Raw genomic sequence first — 20,292 nt, forward strand, 5'->3', positions numbered from 1 at the left:
GCCAGCGTAATAAAAAAAAAAGACAGTTAAAAAATGACTATCACTATAAAAAAAAATAAATTTTTACAGCCCACTCACTGTAGAGTATAATACCAAATCATTTGTCTAAATGGTGCTATCCAAGCGATGACTGTCTGCAGATCTGAATAATGTATCCAAGTTTCATCGCATTATGGTTCAATTATTTACCGCGCTATTCATTTTAATGGGTGTCGGGGAAAGTGTGTGTGACTCCCCTAACACCAGGGTGTGTTTCACCCCACACACAGGACCGCAAACTCGCTCCTGTAATTCAGCGTAAAGCGTGACGGCTCTCTGAGGTGCTTTGCTGCCTCTACGATGTGCAGCATGAGCATTAACCGGAGGACTGATGACGGCGATGGCAATGGCACTGACTTCAGAATACGGCAGAAGATCTCAGATGACATTAAAAGTGCTTTTTATGACTTCTAATGACGAATACATAATGCATCGATGCTAAGCGAAGTTTAGACAAATAGACCACAAGTGATCAGACCCATGAAACGAATATTAAATGAACGTTCGACATCCAAATGAACATTGCGAGAGCGGGAGCATGTTTCGTCAGGGAGATCGGGAGCATTTGCTGTTCAAGGTTCTCAAATATTTTTAGTGTCTGAACATACTGTTACTTTTATAGCTATAATAATAATACCACGTATTATTATTATTACTATTATTGTTATTATGTCAACAATGTTTACTCTTACATTTACTTGTGCACATTCTAAATGTAATTTAGAGCTATTTACATTTTTTCCCTCTTTTTTGTTTCCCTTATTTTTCGTCCTTTTTTTTTTAACCTTGTTTTTTTTTTTTTTTTTTTTAATAAGCAGTAAATGATTAATGATTTTAATAACGCACCAGACACCCATAATGCTGCTGTTAAAGCATTTTAAAAAATTGAATGCATCAATTATTTATACACTTATCCAGATTCTTTAGGATATATTTTATCCTTAAAATTGCATGATACTGTATATGAACTTTAATTCTGCCTGAATATCAAATATTAAAAAGCAAAGATGGATTAAATGCATAAAAAAAAATTAAAAAAAAAGAAGGCTAAAACAGTATACGCCTGAAATGTTCGTGGACGTCCACGTCTCGGTCGGTCCGCAACACTTCCGGTCTTTTTGAATTACTTAATAAGTTTGGCAACAGCGTCGTGTATGATGTACTTACCATGTTTCCTGTTAAAGTCCATCGTAACCTTGTGGCAGCTTCCTGACCCAGCCATGAGAATGATTTCAATACGTTCTTCTTTTGTCTAAGGCGTTCTTAATTGCTGAAAAAAAGATATATGTTATAAACAAAGTATTTGGTTGACATTTTGCTAAAAACTGTCAATTACCCCCTATGTATGGAGACTTTTGGGACACCAAAAGTGTCAAAAAGGTATGAGCATTCGATTATTGACTGTCCATGAGTGTCTTTGTAGGTCATGTATACATCACAGCACAAAGCCCTTTCTTCATGCCACAGCATGTTAGGAGTTGGGGTCAGAGCACAGGGTCAGCCATGATACAGCGCCCCCTGGAGCAGAGAGGGTTAAGGGCCTTGCTCAAGAGCCCAACAGTGGCAGCTTGTCAGTGCTGGGGCTTGAACCCCCAATGTTCTGAGTAACCCAGAGCCTAAACCACCAAGCCACCACTGCCCCTAAATTTTCCTTGTAAATGTTAACACTGCTGAATTGTTCACATCAGCGTGTTGTATTGTCGTACAGTATAGGTTTGATGCTTACTCAGCCGTAGTGCAATACACTATAGCTCCAAACTTGAGTACCTTGAATGGAATTAAAGCAGGCGACAAGCTAGTTTCACTAGACGTGTAAGCTACCGCAAAAGGAGAGGATTGTTTCATATTATATAGTTTTCCCTACACCTTTTCAGACACCTTATAGAGAGACTAGAAAAACAAACCATGAGCCTTTGCCAGGTTACAGGATTTTGAAGAAGGCATGTAATGCTCATATGGCAAGCGAAGACAAGAATATTAGGTTCGACTCGATTCGCCACGTCCCTGTGTGTGCAGAGTTTGCATATTCTTCCCGTGCTGCCGGGGTTTCCTCCGGGTACTCCGGTTTCCTCCACCAGTACAAAGACATGCATGATAGGCTGTTTAGCGTATCCAAAGTGTCCGTAGTGTCTGTAGAATGGGTTATGGCTATGTAGAATGTATAGAATGGCTATAGATTGTGCCCTACGATGGATTGGCACCCCATCCAGGGTGTACCCCACCTTGTGCCCCATGCTCTCTGGGAAAGGCTCCAGGTTCCCTGCAACCCTGAAGGATAAGCGGTATAGAAAATGGATGGATGGATGGATGGATGTTCCCCCTGATCTGCCGTAACCTGCTTTGCAACATGAAGGGGAATCATTCGTAAAGGTCTTGGAATGTCGGAAGGTTGAAAATGACATTTTATTTAACACTCATTACTTCACTTAGTATAACCTACTGTAATACACTGTACGTCTAAATATATCTAAATAACATAAATCAGACGCTAAGAAAAACAGCTTCCCAGCATCCCATGTTTCAGAATGGACCTCATTCATCTGTCATACAATTCGTTTCATTTATTTTTAGTATATTTAATCATACATGACATTTTCTTGGACAAACCCCTCCATATCTATATCCAAATGTGTTTTCGAGTCCTGATGCTCACAGTAGTTGTAGTCAGTTATGCCATTTGAGATCTATTCCCACTAGTTACTTTTATATTATGAAACATTTCCCATTTGCCCGAGTGTCTCGTGAAGCGCGGCCAGGTAAAATGCGAAGTAGGCTAAATAGGAAATCTAACTCAACGTTGCTGTCGGTGCTTGTAATGATAACAAAATGAAGCGTTATATTTCTGTAACAGAGAACTGAGGCCAAGCCAGTGGGCTTGAGGGGAAAAAAAGACCTTTTGGTGTCATGACTAGATCGAGAATGATGATAATACTAGTATTAATGCTAGGCATCAAGTCAGTTAGATATAATCCTGAGTGGTTATAGGGATTTGGGTGGATAAATTATGAAGCTGTGGGAAATTATCTGTATCATTCGCTTTTAATTTTTTTTTTTCTGGGTATTTTTCACAGTTAAACTGCACTTTTTGCAAGGTTGAACACTTTTTTAGAGGATTCATTTGGACTAATATATCTCAGTGCCACGATACAGCGTAGTCTTCAATCAGTATTTTCTGATTTAGGCCATGTGAGAGATGTTTTCCTGCTCGCAGCAAACTGTTTGACAGTCTGAACTTTTCATGCCTTAAATACAGAATACATACACATTCACTGACCACTTAAATAGGGACACCTTTACATCTCCTCATTCATGCAATCATCCAGTCAGCCAATCATGCGGCAGCAATAAATAAATACATAAATAAAAATAGAGGTGCAGGTCAAGAGTTTCAATGAACGTTCACGTCAAACATCAGAATGGAGAAAAATATGATGTCTGAAAAGTGACCTTTTTTTGGGTCGAACTTGAGTACAGCTAAAACGTCTCATTTACCAACAAATATCACTGTGAAAGACTCCAATTTCGCCAGTTCAAGTAATTTTCCACAAAAAGGCGCAAATTGTATCACAAATTTTGAAGAAAATACGCAGCGAAATCGAGCGTTTTTGGCCACAACAATCAAATAACTCCATGAAATCCTGTATGGATTATAAGAGAGATCAGAGGAGAATGGTCAGGCTGGTCCATACTGACTGGAAGGCTGCAGCAATAATAATAATAATAATAATAATAATAATAATAATAATAATAATAATAATGTTTAATTTATATAGCACCTTTCCAGAGCGTAAGGACGCTTTGAAATACAATGATACATAAACAATGAACAATCATGGACAAACACACAATGTGAAAAACAATAAGCAACCAAACACAGAAAAGAAATACACAGTGAGAAAATGCATTATAACAGATTAGGACAGATAACACTGAGAAAACAGATCCGTTTTTAATTTAGATTTGAACTCTGAGATCCTGCGAAGAGCGAGAGAATTCTAGATTTTAGGTGCTACAACACTGAAAGACCTGCCACCCAGAGAGGGTGGGAGACGGGATCTATGGATAGAGAGAAGTCCAAGCCCAGAGAGAGCGAGAGCGGTTCGGGTTGACGCAGTAACTCAAATAACCACGTTTTACAACCGTGGTGAGTAGAAAAGCATCTCAGAATGAACAACACGTTGAACCTTGAGGCGGATGGGCGACAACAGCAGAAGATCACATCAGGTTCCACTCCTGTCAACCTAGAACCAAGCTAACTGGGCACAGAATCACCAAACCTAAAGAGCGGGAGATTGGGAAACGACCAGCAGATGGCTTTCCAATCTTCAGCTGTCCAATTTCTGTGAGTCTGTACAAACTGTAGCAAATGAAATGAGAAATATGGAAAAACAACAAATCAAAGGATAAAGGTCAAAGATCGGACAACGAACTCTATATGATTCGGAGTGACTCTTCTCTCTACAGGGAGAAGTGGATCCACACCATTCCAGCAAAATAAATAAATGCCCCACACAGCATAACGGTGCCAGTAAGCCACCAGTCTGTGTCTACGGATTAATATGAAATGCCACACTCGTTTCATTTTGTCCTTGTGTCTGCTACAAATCCCAGCACTGAAACACTTAAGCAGATGCTAACTGGTGACAAAGTTCTCATTAATATGTGACTCAGGTCCAGGTTTCAGTAGAAATGCAGGACTGTATTCACATCAGGCGGGACATCTTATACAGTCATGCTACAGTGGAGAAAGTCATTCCTGTCCAAATGACATTTTTGAACGTATTTGAGATTGAATCATTGGCTTTCATAAACTACAACTCTGGACAATTTTTAGCCTAACCTTGAAAAACAGAATGCTTTCTTTCCTCTCTAACCAAGATGCAGTCAATGTGTGGAAACACTACCAAACCTCTTTTCGTTCGCAGACATTACCTTTCTATTGCTCTTTTTTTTCTTTTTTTTTTTTTTTGCATTTTGGCTGCCACAAGCCTTATAACCAATTCCTCTCCTTCATTAACTGCGTTACATCAACCCATTCCCCCTGCACCACGATATAAATGGATCTATTCCCTCTTGCCGCTAACAAACAGGGTTGCCGAATAAACTTTTAATAGACAGCGAGGAAAATCCCACTACACAAATCTCATCGTCGTGAAATTGAAGCTCTAGACCCGCGCATTAAACACTGGGATCCACACCGAAGCTCGAGTCATTAATGCCAGCGCCAGCTTGCTAACAGGCAGAGGCTGCTGTCACAAAAAAAAAAACCTTGAGATTAAAGCCACACCAGTGCTGAGCCATATTCATCAACGTCCCCAACCACGTTTCCACCACCTGCAGCAGCTCAGATCACCGTTCCCCCCACCCCACCCCACCCGACACTGACGGCCAGACAAATTGAAAATGTGATTCTCTAAATTGAGGGCCTGGCAGCGTTGGCAAGGCAAATGCAGCAAGATAAATGAGACCAAATACTTCTCCTGCTAAATCAAATGAAGTCAGGAGGGAAAGGATTCTGAATCGCTTTACAGTAATTTTAAGGAGGAGGCTCATGCTGTGGTTACAGGAAAGGGTACTCTAGAATTGTGGCTGAGAGCTCTGATTAAACTTTCTCATGTGTCCGCTTGAAAGTTCATTTCACTAAAAAAAAAAAAAAAAAAAGCTCTGCAGGATGCTTGAAGGGCATGACGGTTGCAGTGCGGCTAAAATTGGCTCGCTACATGCTTGCAAAAGTGTAGCAGAACTCAAATTTATGCTAAACTCCCAATGCGTTTTGGACAGTCGGTGTACTTCAGGTCTAATTAACTGTCAAACTTTAAAACCGTAACTCTTTTCTTCTTCTTCTTCTTCTTATAAAGACAGCAATTAACCTAATTTTCATTGTAAAGCGATGACAAGTTGTTAAACTCTCGAGTGGGTGGGTAGTTTAATGACAATTGCGCAATTTCCATCCTTAAAAATATCACCATGTCTTACTGAATAGATATTAAACGCCACGCTATTGTATTTCCACCCAGAAAATGTCCGGCACATCTTGCAGAGTTTTATTACAAGCCATCAGATCCAGTTCACCGACTTGACGTATGTTTACGACGCAGCGTCAAACGTCAAATTTTTCCAGCAAAGTCTACATTCAAACTACAGCATTGACCTCTGTACAAAACAGCCTACGGAATGATCCTTCACTGTTCTCATCCATCCTCCGTGCATAAACACATGTCTCTAACTAACAATGCCATTCTTTTACCCACTGATCAAGTCAGTCTCATGTGGAACAGGCTGCAATCAGTCCTCAAAGGGAAACTGATCAGAAAAGTGTCAACATGAAATGAAGCCATCCATATAGTGACATCCATCACGTTCCCGTTCCCAGCTGGATAGCTCGCATTTTACATCTTATATAGTGGTGGAAACGTGCACCGTTCTGGTAAAATTGACACAATCCCCTGTAGGCTGAATTTCTCATTTACTCACGCTGCATTAATGGGATGCTTTAAAAACAGGAAAATGAAAGAGAAACATTCCTGCAATCATGCGTGCTTATACTTTGTACTTATGATGTTGTCATTTCTATAGTAACAACTGTTTTACTACTGCATTTCTTTCTATTATAGATATATATATATATATATATATATATATATATATATATATATATATATATATATATTATCCTACAATGGGTCGTGGGGGAGCATCGAGCTTATCCCAGGGGACTCAGGGCACAAGGTAGGGGACACCCTGGACAGGCTGCCAACCCACTGCAGGACACAATCATACATTAGGAATGATTTAGAGATGCCAATGCATGTCATTGGACTGTGGGAGGAAACCAGACTACGTGGAGGAAACATGGGGACGACACAAGGCGGAGACAGGAACCGTTCCCCCAACCCTGGAGGTGCGAGGCAAATGTGCTAGCTACTAAACCACTCTGTCGCCTAACTCACAACATTTTTGGGGTTCTAGGTTCTTATCTCAGGAGGGTGAATGCTGACGCGTGCTTCCTCCAAGGCATGTGATGCCAGCCAACCACATCTCTTTAAACTTCTGCTCGTGCTGTCACAGGGCAGCAGTACACACTTGGAGGAAAACGTTATTCGCCCTTTTCCACATACATGTGCTCAAAGAGGCTCACGATTAACTAGTGTCGCTGTGATTGACGGGTAATAGAGAGTACGTCATCCCTCCCACTCAGAGAGCATGGCTAATTTCGCTCCCTGTTGATCTTCTGATCTTCCACTGACCGATTTTAAAGTAAAAATAGAATATTCGAGCACACGATTATGTGAGCTATTTATCAAATATTAACTCCATGATATGTTTCCCAGTGAATCTTCCATCTACCTACATCATAACGTGCACATACAGACTACAGAATGACAGGACTAGAAAAAAAATAAATAATTGGAGATAATGACCAGGTCTAAACTTTGTCCTCCTTACAGGTTCTTCCCAGTCACTTTCGCAGAAAATAGAGAGTCCTACAAAAGCCATTTACAATCAGTACGCTGGAATCCACACAATATCCTGTAAGCAATGATCGCAAGGCTTTATTCTCAGTGAATCAGTATGTTTTAGTCTGCCAGTGCTGTTCCCATCCATTTCATCTCATCCCTCCGTGTCCAAAATGTATTCATTCAGCTCACTCTTCAAGCACACAAGCTCTGGGCATTGAAGAGCCCTGATCTCCAGAGTACATTTCCATTCCCAAGCCCGCCGCTTCTTTTTCCTCTCTCTCTCTCTCTCTCTCTCTCTCTCTCTCTCTCCCCCCTTTTCTGTAGCTTCTATCTCTTTCTGAGTGATGGAGGGCAAAGTCATTAAGCTGTGGCCACGAGAGGCCACAGAGGGTGAGGACTCATGGTTACTCACCCGGGAGAGAAATATGATTACACTTTAGTTTCTTTCTGTAATACGCCTGCAATAGTATAGATATGATTCTCTTGCGAGACACACTTTTTAATCTTTTGGTGCATTTTTTTTTTTCTTTCTGGTGTCCAGCTGTTTCACAGTTTCGTGATGGATCCAGACGTTAACAATGGACAAAGTTGATAATAAGTAAGGAATAAGACACAACAAAGCATAGGAAAGTTATAGGAAAGTAATCAAAGATGCCCCTAAAATTTAACCACCTAAAAGTTCATTGTTTATATATATATATATATATATATATATATATATATATATATATATATATATATATATATATATATATATATATATGTACTGTTACCAAGCAACTGGAAACTACTGACACTGACGCTGGGGACTCCTTCCATAAATGTTAAATAATAAACATTTAAACATTTTTCTTGAGAGATTAAAAACATTCATATCCAAGAGATTATTAGCCAGAACTACTGTACTCTCAGAGCTGCTGTTCTAGGAAATGAATCAGCACCTTCTGACCTATCAGAATCCAGAATTAAGCAGCTTGGTCATAGATGTTACTATGATCGTTCTCACACTTTAGCTGATTCACTATGTACTTACTCCAAATTGATCGAAACCACTCTGATATTCCGGACTACATACAGTATATTTAAAAAATGTCGTGCATGGCATAGAGATAAAAATAGATCTTATATGACTCCACCACCTCATCAGCTCCTGTATATATGCATCTCTCTTTATTTCTTCTTTATTATATCAAGCTAAAATATCTGCCAACCCTATTGTTCCCTAAAGCAATTCCAAAGAATGCATCATGCTCATGGGTGGATTGTTTCAGGTGCTTCAACATTTCCAACAGAGCCCCAAAGTGCTCATTAAAAACTTTTAAAGGAGCCATAACCGGAGGCTGGTACAGCTGTAATATTGTAATTAGGGAGATATATTATATCACACACACACACGAGCGAATAATAAAGACCGAGCAAGAAAAAGGGACTGCTGTATAGATGGCAGTCAGATTTTTTTTTTGTACCTGTGCAGGTGTAAATGATAAAATTATACCTATGTGTTATAGCTGTAACGTCAGGTTTTTTTCCCCATGAAGCAACAAGAAGCAACATTAACTATTTTTATTATTTTTTTTGCAATTTGTTAGCTATTGCTAACACAGAGATGGCTAACCTTGGCGCTGTGTGAAGCAGTCTTTCAATTGGTTGGAGCGTACAACTTATGAGTCTGAAAAATCACACTAATTGGGACCTTTTAAACGCTCTATTAACGATATCGTCATCAAATTGTACCTTTTTATTAATATAACTATCGAAAACCTATTTTAATAACCTATACATACTCCTGTGTATCAACTGTTTTTCTTTCACATGGTTTGATGTGCCACGTGTAAGACACGGTAAACTGATATAAGCCGAAAGAGGATGCATGCAGTTTTATATTTTTACTTCTTCACTAATATTACATTTATATTGTCCATATGAGTTGCTTAAAGTGTTAATCAAGTTACTTACCGGTTATGCGGTATAATTAAGCAGTTCGCTGAACTGATTAATTGAAGCGCATTGTTACCGAAAATAAAACGCCTATGTTTACAAACCTTTCCAGACATTTTTAAAAGAAGCACACGGTTTCTGTCATTGTGCTGAGTAAAATTCCTCAGTCCTCCCAGAGCTGGGAAAAACTCCGGATTCAACAAGTTAATACAAATGAAAGATGGCAGAACATCTGGAATAACAGCAGCAGCAGCAGTGTTCCAGAGTTCAGCTCCTAACTGTGATGAGACAAAATGATTGAAGGAGAGAACGAAACCTACCGTATAATCATCATCATCATCACCATCATCATCATCACTGCCAGAATTCATAACAGCAGTTACAACTGTCATAAAAGTGTTCCTCATATACACCGACTGCTTTAGCATCCGCTCTAAAGTATTCAGAATAGCCTCTATTGATACCTTATAACAGCATGTCATGAAGTATTTCATTCCTCTTAGACTTTCTCGTAGAATTTGCCCATTGATTACCATTTTTATTTATTAAAGAATGACACACTGTATGTTTTTAGCAGTTTATTCATGTTGAATGTTTCGGAACGTCCACAAAGCAAGTTAGTCCCTGTTATCACTTACGTTATAGCAGCTACAAAGAGCAGTTCCATCACCAGCCTCTATATTTTTCTCTCTCTTAAGTTAATATGACAAAACGTCAGGTTGTCATCTTACCAATAAACCGCAAAATTTAAAAAAAATAAATAAATAAAATAAAAATAAAAAGTCCTCTGTCCTGAAGACATTCCCATGGCAGAAAACTTAAAGTTACAGCTTGACCTCTGGCTGTTATAATGCACCGAACTGGAGACTCCTTTATAAATAAACGAGTCTTTTCCATATGAAAAAAATAAAAAAAATACACGTGTTTTTTGTGTGGATCTCCTTTTTTCCCAACATACCTGTATTTACATAGTACTAAAGTTGTCAAGTAAAAAAAAAAAGAAAAAAAAAGAACACATTCTCACATACTACTAAAGGTTTTACTATGATTAACACAGACACTAGTGGTATTCCCTACTGCAGTTTGTGTGTGTGTGTGTGTGTGTGTGTGTGTGTGTGCGTGCCGCATGAGAACTAGCGTGATGAGTCATCCCATGAATGCTTTGTGGCAGTAGGGTTTTGCTGTAAGTGTAATTGTTTTATTCCGCCCCCATGTGGTCATGATATGTATTACACAGTTTAACATAGCAAGAGAGCAGGGTGCCAAAATTTATGGAGATACTTTATGTGTCCTAATAATATGTACACAATGTGTAAAGGCCAGGTTAATTCAATTGCATTTCAGTTTAAGTCGGCAATTGACAGTTTTTACAGGGCTTTTTTTTTTTTTAGGCCTGTTTTTACAAAGTTCACAGGAAATAGTGTCAGTTTCATCAAGATTTTATAACAGATTTGACTCTCTACTTATATTCCCTGATTACTCCATTCCTACCTTAGATATTCCAGTCTGTATTTGTATTCTTTTTTGTTCCTTGGTAGTTATGTCTACTTTGAATCTCTGTAACATTAACCTTAGATTACTATATTTTATTTCAGTATTGTTTTTGAAAAGTGGAAAGAAGAGAAGGGAAGCTGGTCCGGTTGATAGTGACACCCAGTGTTTAAACTGGGAACTTTTCGATTTAATGTCCTTCCTTAATATTTAAAAAATTATAAAGAGAAAAACTGAATAAACTAATATTCCCAGCCTCCTTAGGAATAAACTGTTTTCATAGACACAGAGGTAAAAGTTATGATGAATGATGACTCTAATACAATGCCTTTCAGGGTTCCTTTACAGTCCAAATGCTGCCCAGTGAGACAGGTAACTTCAAATGAAACACAGCACCTGTGTCTAATCACTGTGGTTGGGCGTCTCTGAGCGTAGGGAGAACCGGTAACACACTCCTGTTTCCACAAGAGAAGCTGAACATAGAGGATGTGTCTACAGGCCTGAACTGCCTGAGGTGGAACTGCAGCGTGAGTTTCCTCGTCATGACCCTCAGAGCCACAAATGAAGACAACACCTCGCCCAGGAGGAAGGCCAGATACAGAGCGTGCACTGCTTGCTCCAGAGGGAGGATGATCAGGCCTTCATCGGTGAGGAAGAAGAGGAGGATGGGCAGCTGGAAAGCTAAAGAGATCAGCAAGAAAGCAGCAAGCTCCGGGACCTTACAGGAGAAGCGAGGAGGAATAAAGCACTCTGAACACATGCACACTGAAACACACACACTTTAACTTAATCATACTCCTATTACCTTTTCTTTCAGGTTCCCAACGTAGCCGAGGTACACACGGAGAACCTCAAGTGCGCTAATTATTACCATTCCACCCACCATCAGACACTGGTAGTATCCAGGCAGTAGGGTGAACTTGGTTTAAAATAAAATAGAAACAAGATAATTCACTTACAGTCTTATAATAATTTCTCTCAAACCATTATTAAGGAATAATTCAGTGAAAAAAAATGAATTCATACAGTTTCGCATCTACACTAAATCAGCCAAAACATCTTCATATCTCTTGTTTGATATTTTGATCTTTCTGATATCCTTTGCTTAATTTTTTTTTTTGTTTTTTTTTTAGCAATATTGGCCTCATACCTGTAGCTCTCAAGCCACTGGGTTGCCATGGTGGTTATTTTTCAATAACGCATCACCACAAGGTAATATATTGAGACTACGAGAAAATATTATCAAGAAGTATTTCATGAATATGAATTATTATGATACCGAAGTTGTGGCCACGAATTGTCTAATTCGAACCAATGACTTGATACGCTGTGGGAACGTCATACTTAATATGTGGCCTCGAATTTAATTATTTGGTGGAAACAGGCAAAATTTGCTTCGAGAAGTCGCTTAAGGTGATTCCTTAACAATGCCAGTGATTCCAGTATGTCTTAATGCCTCATTCCAAGAGTGTAATCTTGTTAGTTAGCTCCATACTGGTTCCTGTCACTACACTGGGATAATTTAATTGATTTTCGTCTTACTCATTTTCAAATATCATAATTGCCATGATTTTTTTTTTTTTTTTTTATGTATTTTAAGGCAATGACATACATAGATCTCAACAAACATAATTTGCCTTAACATATTAATTTATGGTTACACCTTATCAAAAAATTTCCACCATGTCACCACTTGGTTCCATGCTTCAGTCTAAAACTAAAGCAAGAAGCAACTTTCATAAATTATTTGGGAAAAAAAAAAATAATAATTTTTGACTGGACTATTTCTTAAATGGCAAGCTGTCTGGACCTTCAGTTCAACGATAGTCTAAATTCCAGGTCACTATGCCAGCCCAAGGTCTAACTTCAAGGTCTAATAATAGAAATAATATTTATAAGATATGGTCATATCTTGCGAAGCCAATGTTTCATACTACAGTGATATAGAATACAAAATTGTTTTCTATGAAACTATCCTGGATTTTCACTTTGCACCTACATTTTATTTGAAGCATAAACATTTGGAAGACTAAGCTTGAAAGACTAAGACGCACCTTTAAGTCCAGCATGACAATCTCAGAGAGCCACCAGAAAGGAAAGAAGAACATATTGAAGTAGAGAAGCATCTGCAGAGGCAGGTGAGATGAAACCTTGCTGGAAACTGGAAATGTGTTGGAGATATTTTTAAAGCCCTCTGCTGCTTGTCATGTAAATATTAACCGCAAAGAACCCATTGACAGGCGTTCTCATTACCCCAACTTTCACCCACTCACTGTGTGGCAGTAGTAGCTTAATGTTTAAAACATTGGCCTTCTGGCTGGAAGGTTGCAAGTTCAAATCTTGGATCAAGGCCCTCAACCCTCAAATGTAATTTAGATGGGTGTAAGTCGCTCTGGATAAGGGCGTCTGTCACAATACCATAGATGTGTTCTCTCACCTCAACAGAGTGTGTGGTGCTTCTTAAACAATATATGTTGAAACAATATATGCATTGGGGTTTGTTTTTTAAGGGAAAAAAAAAAGTAGAACTGACAAGCTTGAGGTGCTAAGTTCCAGCACTGATTTTTTTTTAAATGGAACTCTGAAATGAAATAACATATATTTGAAATTATATGAGTATGCAATCCACCTGCAGGACAGAGGAAAATCAGAGTATTGGAAAATAAATATCCAAAGAAATGTGAACGCTCAGGATTGAACGCCCTTCAATCGCCCTTCAGACGCCCTTATCCAGAGCGACTTACGCCCATCTAATTTATACATTTGAGGGTTGAGGGCCTTGATCCAAGACCCTTGAGCAGTGAGACACCAAAACTAAAAGTGTATCTATTTAGAACTCTGCATTTAGTTCAGGATTTAAGTGGTTTTATTTAGTAATTTTTTTTTTCCTTTTCTTATTTTATTATGTTTTGTTAACCCAAATTTTTGTAAACCCTTTTTGTAAAGTAAAGACAGTTTCATAAACTTACAATATCATAAGATACCATCGTAAAATTGTAGTTTCATGGCGATTGTAATTACCACAATGTACCACATGGTAGCACATGAATTTCGGGATTCAATTTTGCTTAAAAAAAAAACAAAAAACAAAAAAAAAGTTACCATAAAGTATCACAGTAAAACCATGAAATTTTCTTGATTCAGAAAATTTGGTAAACACGATTACCTTAAACCAAAAAAGAATAAAACCACAGAAGTATCAGCATTCAGAATTTGGTAATCAATATTATCGTAAATGAACAAAGAAAAACTGCACAATTTTACAGATCTAGAATTTGTTAACCATAATTACTGTAAAATAAAGCAGTAAAACCACACAACTATCAGGACTCAGGATTTGTAAAACATACTAAACTACAAGTGAATTTTCAAACGTAAATTTCAGGTTAGCACTCACCTTCATTCTCAATGCCATGTCCCCCCAGATAACCGCTATCTCTTGTTTTGTTGTTGATAAATATGGCACTACTGGCGTTTGCCAGACCCACTCTCAGATTCTGGGGTATCGGGCTGTAAAACACTGGCATGGTGGCCTAACAGAATCACTCAGCCATGCTGCACTTCACCCCTCTGAGGCTCTGTCTTGTGTCAGCCGAGATTAGAGACAGATGGCTAAACGCTAACCAGATTAAATCCCCTTGACAGGGGATTAGCGTTAGTCTTGCATATGCTTCATCTGGATTCTGATTAAACATGTGCCAACTATATTCTGGGTGCTTAACAGTTACCATACCACTTTGTTTAGAGTCATTCGATCTGACAGAATCAGTGGCTTCTGAAGATTTTTTCGTTATCCCTACTAAGTTGATGCTGCTTCATCCAGTCGGATGTAATCGCATTGAACACTTTTCCATGATTGATTCATGCACCATGCAAAGATTTCAAAACCATTTATTATGCAATTCATCATGTTTAAGTGATTAGTTGCAAACAGCTGCTGCACCAAGCTAACACTACTGTATCTCAGCCCAGAACCTGACCCAATTGTGAGGCCTTGAGGTCCTGGGCGTCATTATTTTTGCTTGGTGCAGTTGCAGCTGTTGACCACCAGGGGTCAAAGTTCGTCTCGTGGAGCCTTCAGGGGGAAATTCATAAATTCTTCAGGGACATCCTCTCCTTTTTGTGACCTCTTGTAGAAGCCAAGAGAGTCCAGAAGATCACAGATTTCATCTGACTTCATCTTCTTGAGTGGAACAATCTGAGGATGAAAAAGGCTTTCTGATCGAAAGAGTTGACAATTTTCATGCTAGTCCATGCTAGGAGTTTTCCCCTCAGATGATGCATGATGTTTAGATGTTAGCCTATTAGATAAACAACATTCCATCAAAGTTTCCATTCAAAGTTGCAATTTTCAGGAGTCAGAATTTGGTAACCGTAGTTACCATCTTGTACAAAAGTAAAACCCAAAGTGAACCAAAGTTGGCTGGTGTATTGTAGCACTGCAGTGCTATGCTACGGAAACGTTTGCACAATATTTGGCTGTACACGTTCAAAAGAAGCGCATCTTACCTTCACCTCCTCATCCTTCTCATTGTAAAAGATAAGACGTGGGTTTTTGTCGTCTCCGGAATCATACTCCAGGTTATGACTTTTACACACGGGTTAAAGCAAACAGCCTCTCAAAGATGCTCCAGTTGTGCATTTACTGTATGTTTTTAAACAATGCAGCTCTAAAATCACTTTACTTTTCATTGAAGTTCACTGAACATCTAAAACTCTTCTCTTCAAATCCCACTAAACCGAAAGCTTAACTTCACAGTACATGGCATCTGAATCTGAGCAGCTATTTTCATGCTAATTCATGCTAATATGTGAGGATACTACAGTGCCAAGCGCTCCATGAGGAACTTGTAGAGCTCGGGCATCTTCTTTATGGATCATCCCACCACGCTGGGAGCCTTTTCGGAGAAAACACAAAGCCATTAGCAGACATAAGAGTTAAGAAAAGAGAAGCTATATTATTACACGTTCATTTGTTCATTTGCCTTCTGTTTCTCCTGGTGGTTATGGTAGAAGCCAGGTTAGCATTTACTGTAGATAATGTAGTGAGTTGCAGTATTGAGCTTCTGTAAGCAATACACAGGAATTGGTGAACGATACTGGCATATAGTGATATTGAGAGTACAAGTCGACAACTACTATGTAACTACTATGACTAGCTTACATGGCACATATTATCATTGTTCTTGAGGTAACTGACCACGGAGCATCCATCACTGTGGTACATGGTATATATATATATGAGTTGCACTTAATGTTGAGGAAAACAAATCACTTTTTATAGCAGCTATAAACAGTTCTTCCCTCACCAGTTCCTCTGTCTTTAACAAGATTAAAAAAAAATAATAATAAAAATAAAAATACAGCTTGTAGGCTTGTCTAATCTAAGAAACCACAAACCCCTCTGTCCATGTCCGAAAACATTTTAAGTTGCAAATTTACCCCAGATTATTACAAAGCCCTGGGAATGGAGACTCCTTCCGTAAATGCTACATCAAAGTCTCCTTATGGAAAACTTCACCATATGAACAATTGTGTTTACATGTGTTCAATCTGTTTATGTGGAGTGTCCACCATACGAGTCCGTGTTAAAGCGGTTACTATAGAAACGATAGCATATTAGAATGAGTGCGTTAATACCAACCTGGGATTTGCCTTGCAGCTGGAACTACTGTCTGAGTTGTTGTTTTAGAAAAATAATCAACACGTTCTAACCAATTAGATTTCAGAACGAATCTGTGCTGTGGTATAGAATACACCAGTGTAATGCACGAGTTTCATTCATTTCTGTTTTGATTTCAATATCAGTCCTGTGTCATTGGAATCCAGTGGAGCTATTTTTCACTCGAAGTAGTTATTTTGCAACATAACCACAAAACTATCCAGATTCTCTATAAAACTACTCACAATCAGTTTCCCTCTGGCAATGATGAGTTTTTCTTTTCCGGCTGGACTCTGTGTGGTGTTTTCCTCTGTTTTTCCCGTGGCACAGAGCGCCAAGAGGATCATCATTGAGAGCCACATGGTGAAATCTCACAGCAATGGAAAATGTCTGTGGGAAATACAGGTGCACTGATAACTGCACTCATGTGGCAAAGCCTGATTGGTCCGTCTAGTGTCCCGTCTCTTTTCGGAATATAAAAGAGAACAGCCAGATTTTTTTTTTTTTTAATCATTTTGCGGCAAAGCTTTGAAACAGGACGTAATGATGTGCAGGTAGAAACGAGTGACTCGGAAAAGTTCTGCCTGAATATATCTAGCATTTTGCCGGAAATGCTGGTGATTCTATGATCGGGGCGCCATTTGTATCCATCTTATATAAAATTTATAAATATGCACTGTACATAAATTAAAGGTCATTTGAACAGTTAAATGCATTTTTTCTTATATTCACTGTTTAAAAAAAAAAAAAAAAAGTTGTAAGGGCTATAAGAGTGAAAATATTCCATAGGGTACACTTACTACATATGTTTAACTGAAATCCGACCTGAAATGCTAAATATAAATAAAACTATAAACTTAGCCTAATTGAGTGCAATGTCATTGCTTTTAATTTGACAATTTCTGGTGTAAATTTCCATCTGGAGTTTTATCAGAGTCTCCCATAGTCCTTCAAGGCTTAATCACACAATACTGATTTTAACGTCTTATTGTACTGCGACAGAAATGAAAGCTGCTCATAACTCACTCATGAAAGCTCATAAATCCCTCAATACTGCTACTGGTGCTTTTGAATAAGACAGCGGTCATGACCTCTGAGAGCTGAGAGTGTTTACACAGTTCACTGAATCTATAGGTCCCTTATACTGTCAGAGTTTTGTTTTTAATCAGTATATTGTTCAGTGCTGACGTTTGAACAGAGGCGGATGTAAAACGTGGGGCTAAACAATGTATGAAATGCACGTTTACAATAGCTGGGATTACAAGCATGTACAGTATAAACTAATTATAGCGAACACCCATCAAACCCGATTATTCAGAGCCGACCAACTCAACCAACACAACCACCACCACCACGAACAACAACATTATGTGTTTGGTGGTGTGGGAAAGCCCATCCGATATCATCGAGACAGTGCAAATATTTTTTCACCAAAACAAAAGACGTGTTTTTATTAACGTTGTGAACTCGGTGTTCTGCAAACGATCACGTAAGTAGATAAGGAGCCAGTTTTATAAACATGGCTAGAAAAATCTCTGTAGGTTCAGAATAAAGGAGTGTAGGTTTTGTTTATTATATTAAATTAAAATGAAATCAATAAGTAGCAGGAGCTTTTAGACAAATTATACGTCGGAGTCTTTCAGCGGAATATTTAAAGGTGATTTTAATGGAAATGTGAATGTGATATTCCCCCTTTTCACTTTTGCGATAAGCAGACTTTAAAATGCTGGAAATTTACTTCTGTAGTTTTCATAATTGTATATAGGAGAAAAGATCAGAATTTGACCACATGAAGACCTGTAATGTGGCACCAATTACATTTTTGATCAAACTGGAGAATTAAATGGCAGACACAGGAGGGAAAGGTCAAATCAGTAATTGTAGATATATAAGCCTTTTTTTAAAAAAAATAAATAAATAAAAAAGTAAATATAAGGGACAGGGCTTCTGAAAAAGTAACACATGTACTACATAATTCCTAATTAGTATGTGTTAAGATGAATAATTGCATAATTGTAGAATTAAATCAGTTAGATTAAAAAGTATATTTTGATTGATATGGTGGATATTACAAAATGATTAAACCTCAAATATACCAGACACCAGAGAAGCTGGGAATAAATACACCAAGCATGTTGTAACATGTGTTTAACGCCCTTACAGAATTTTATAGTATTATAGTAACACACAATAACAAACAATAAGGTTGTGCATTAATAGTAACTAACCAACAGAGGGCGCTGTTTTTCCTGCCTCATACACGAAGATAACCAGTGAAAAGAAACTGCTGTACATAGGAATGCTGCGTAGAAACCAACCCACTACACTATACCATGTCACCCCCCCATCTCTTTTTCTCTCTCTATTTTCCCCTCTCTTTTCCTTCTCCTTGCTCCTCCACATCTTTCTCTCTTTTCCTCTCTCACCACTTCCCTTCTCTACCTCCTTCCATTTTTTCTTCCTCTCTCATCTCTCCTCATTTCTCACTCGTTCCCCTTCTCCCTCTCTCTTTCCCCCTCCATCTCACCCCTCGACATTGTCTCCATCTCTCTGTCTCCGTCTTATTTTCCATGACCTTTTTCCTTTCGCTCTTCTCTTCCGCCCCTCCTCTATATCTCTTTATCTCATCTCTGTTTTCTGCTCTTTCTTCCCTTCCTTCTCTCCCTCCCTCCCTCTGCCCTTATTTCGCTCTTACTATCTGTCTTAATCTTTCTTTCTCATGGCTCTTCCTCACATTCTTTATCTCTTTACCCCACCTCAATCTCTTGCGCTTTCTTCCCCTCTCTTCTCTTTTTTTTTCTCTTTTCCTCCTCCTTACTTCTTTCTCACTCTCTCCATCTCACTCTTACGCTTTTCATTCTTCTCTCTCTCGTTCTCACTTTCCTCTCTCTTTATCCCTCTATCTCGAACTCTCTATTTCCCCCTCATACAGTTCACATATACACGTAGAGTCTTTCTCTACTTTCCCCTCTGTTTTTCTCCAGCTCTCTGTCTTTCTCTACTTTCCCCCTCTCTCTATCTCTCTCTCTCTATCTCTCTCTCTCCCTTGCTTTTTCTCCACTCGCTCCCTCACCACAATCCTCCTTCCCTCCTACTCTATCCATCTCACAGTTACTATTTTGTTTCTTCTTTCTGTCTTCATACCTCTTTCTCCAACTTTCTACACCTCCCCAGCTCTGTCCCATCCTCTATCTCTCTGTTCTTCCTGTTTCCTCCTGTCTGTCTTGCTGTCTGAGCTTCTGTCCAAAGTAACCTTCAGAGTAAGTACTGAGAGGGGTGTGAGCTGGGGAGTGAAGGGGGTGGGGTGTGGGGGTGAGGGGGTTGGACTAGTGTGAGAAAGGACGAGAGGATTTTGCGTGCCTGAACAGGAACATTTCAGTGTTACGCAAGTGTTACAGCCACATCTGCAGAACCTATTCAGATTGTTTCGCATGTGGCCTGTGCAGGTTCCTCGTATTCCTGATATTTATTCCTGATGTCTCACACCTCGTATTACAAACATCCCTTCATCCCCGATGAGTCACTTATGCCTGGATTAAGATCAATTGGGACGTTTAGGATATTAACAAACACAGACACACACACACACACACACACACACACATAACCCTGTCCCTTAACACAGCTATCGCATGCATAATAAGGAAGAGGAAGCCATTTTCAGCTGCAGGCTCTCATCTTCTCTGTGTACCTTTTTCCTCT

At 38.9% G+C, this 20,292-nt stretch overlaps 2 protein-coding genes across 2 annotated transcripts in view; both read right to left on the minus strand.

Annotated features, from left to right (window-relative positions):
- Window positions 1-11,299: 11,299 nt before the first annotated feature.
- Window positions 11,300-14,455, minus strand: zgc:112294 (transmembrane protein 17A). The gene is made up of 4 exons (XM_053610517.1): window positions 14,320-14,455; window positions 12,983-13,089; window positions 11,734-11,847; window positions 11,300-11,646 (listed from the first exon to the last, which is right to left on the minus strand). Exons 1-4 carry the CDS (start codon window positions 14,453-14,455, stop codon window positions 11,335-11,337), a joined length of 669 nt encoding a protein of 222 aa, XP_053466492.1. The 3' UTR covers window positions 11,300-11,334.
- Window positions 14,456-14,803: 348 nt separating this feature from the next.
- The window catches only part of selenoe (selenoprotein e), a 7,418-nt gene continuing 1,929 nt past the window's right edge, over window positions 14,804-20,292 (minus strand). Inside the window, exons 1-5 of the mRNA XM_053610516.1 lie at window positions 18,819-20,292; window positions 16,836-16,980; window positions 15,750-15,826; window positions 15,438-15,516; window positions 14,804-15,126 (exon numbers count right to left, since the gene is read on the minus strand). The exon at window positions 18,819-20,292 is cut by the window's right edge and continues 1,929 nt beyond it. Coding sequence (XP_053466491.1) covers window positions 14,983-15,126; window positions 15,438-15,516; window positions 15,750-15,826; window positions 16,836-16,952 — 417 coding nt within the window. The 5' untranslated portion in view covers window positions 16,953-16,980; window positions 18,819-20,292 and the 3' untranslated portion in view covers window positions 14,804-14,982. The remainder of the gene's footprint in view (window positions 15,127-15,437; window positions 15,517-15,749; window positions 15,827-16,835; window positions 16,981-18,818) is intronic.

The sequence above is a fragment of the Ictalurus furcatus genome, chromosome 22 (assembly GCF_023375685.1).
Source record: "Ictalurus furcatus strain D&B chromosome 22, Billie_1.0, whole genome shotgun sequence".
NCBI lineage: Eukaryota > Metazoa > Chordata > Actinopteri > Siluriformes > Ictaluridae > Ictalurus > Ictalurus furcatus.

What these genes read in the sequence shown, in the direction of transcription:
- zgc:112294 (XM_053610517.1), bottom strand. Translation starts at nt 14,455, where the DNA reads ATGCCAGTGTTTTACAGCCCGATACCCCAGAATCTGAGAGTGGGTCTG. An exon ending in CATTGAGAATGAAGGTGAGT is followed by an intron (nt 13,090 to 14,319) that starts GCTAACCTGAAA and finishes ACACATTTCCAG; the next exon opens with TTTCCAGCAAGGTTTCATCT. An exon ending in TTGGGAACCTGAAAGAAAAG is followed by an intron (nt 11,647 to 11,733) that starts GTAATAGGAGTA and finishes TTCTCCTGTAAG; the next exon opens with GTCCCGGAGCTTGCTGCTTT.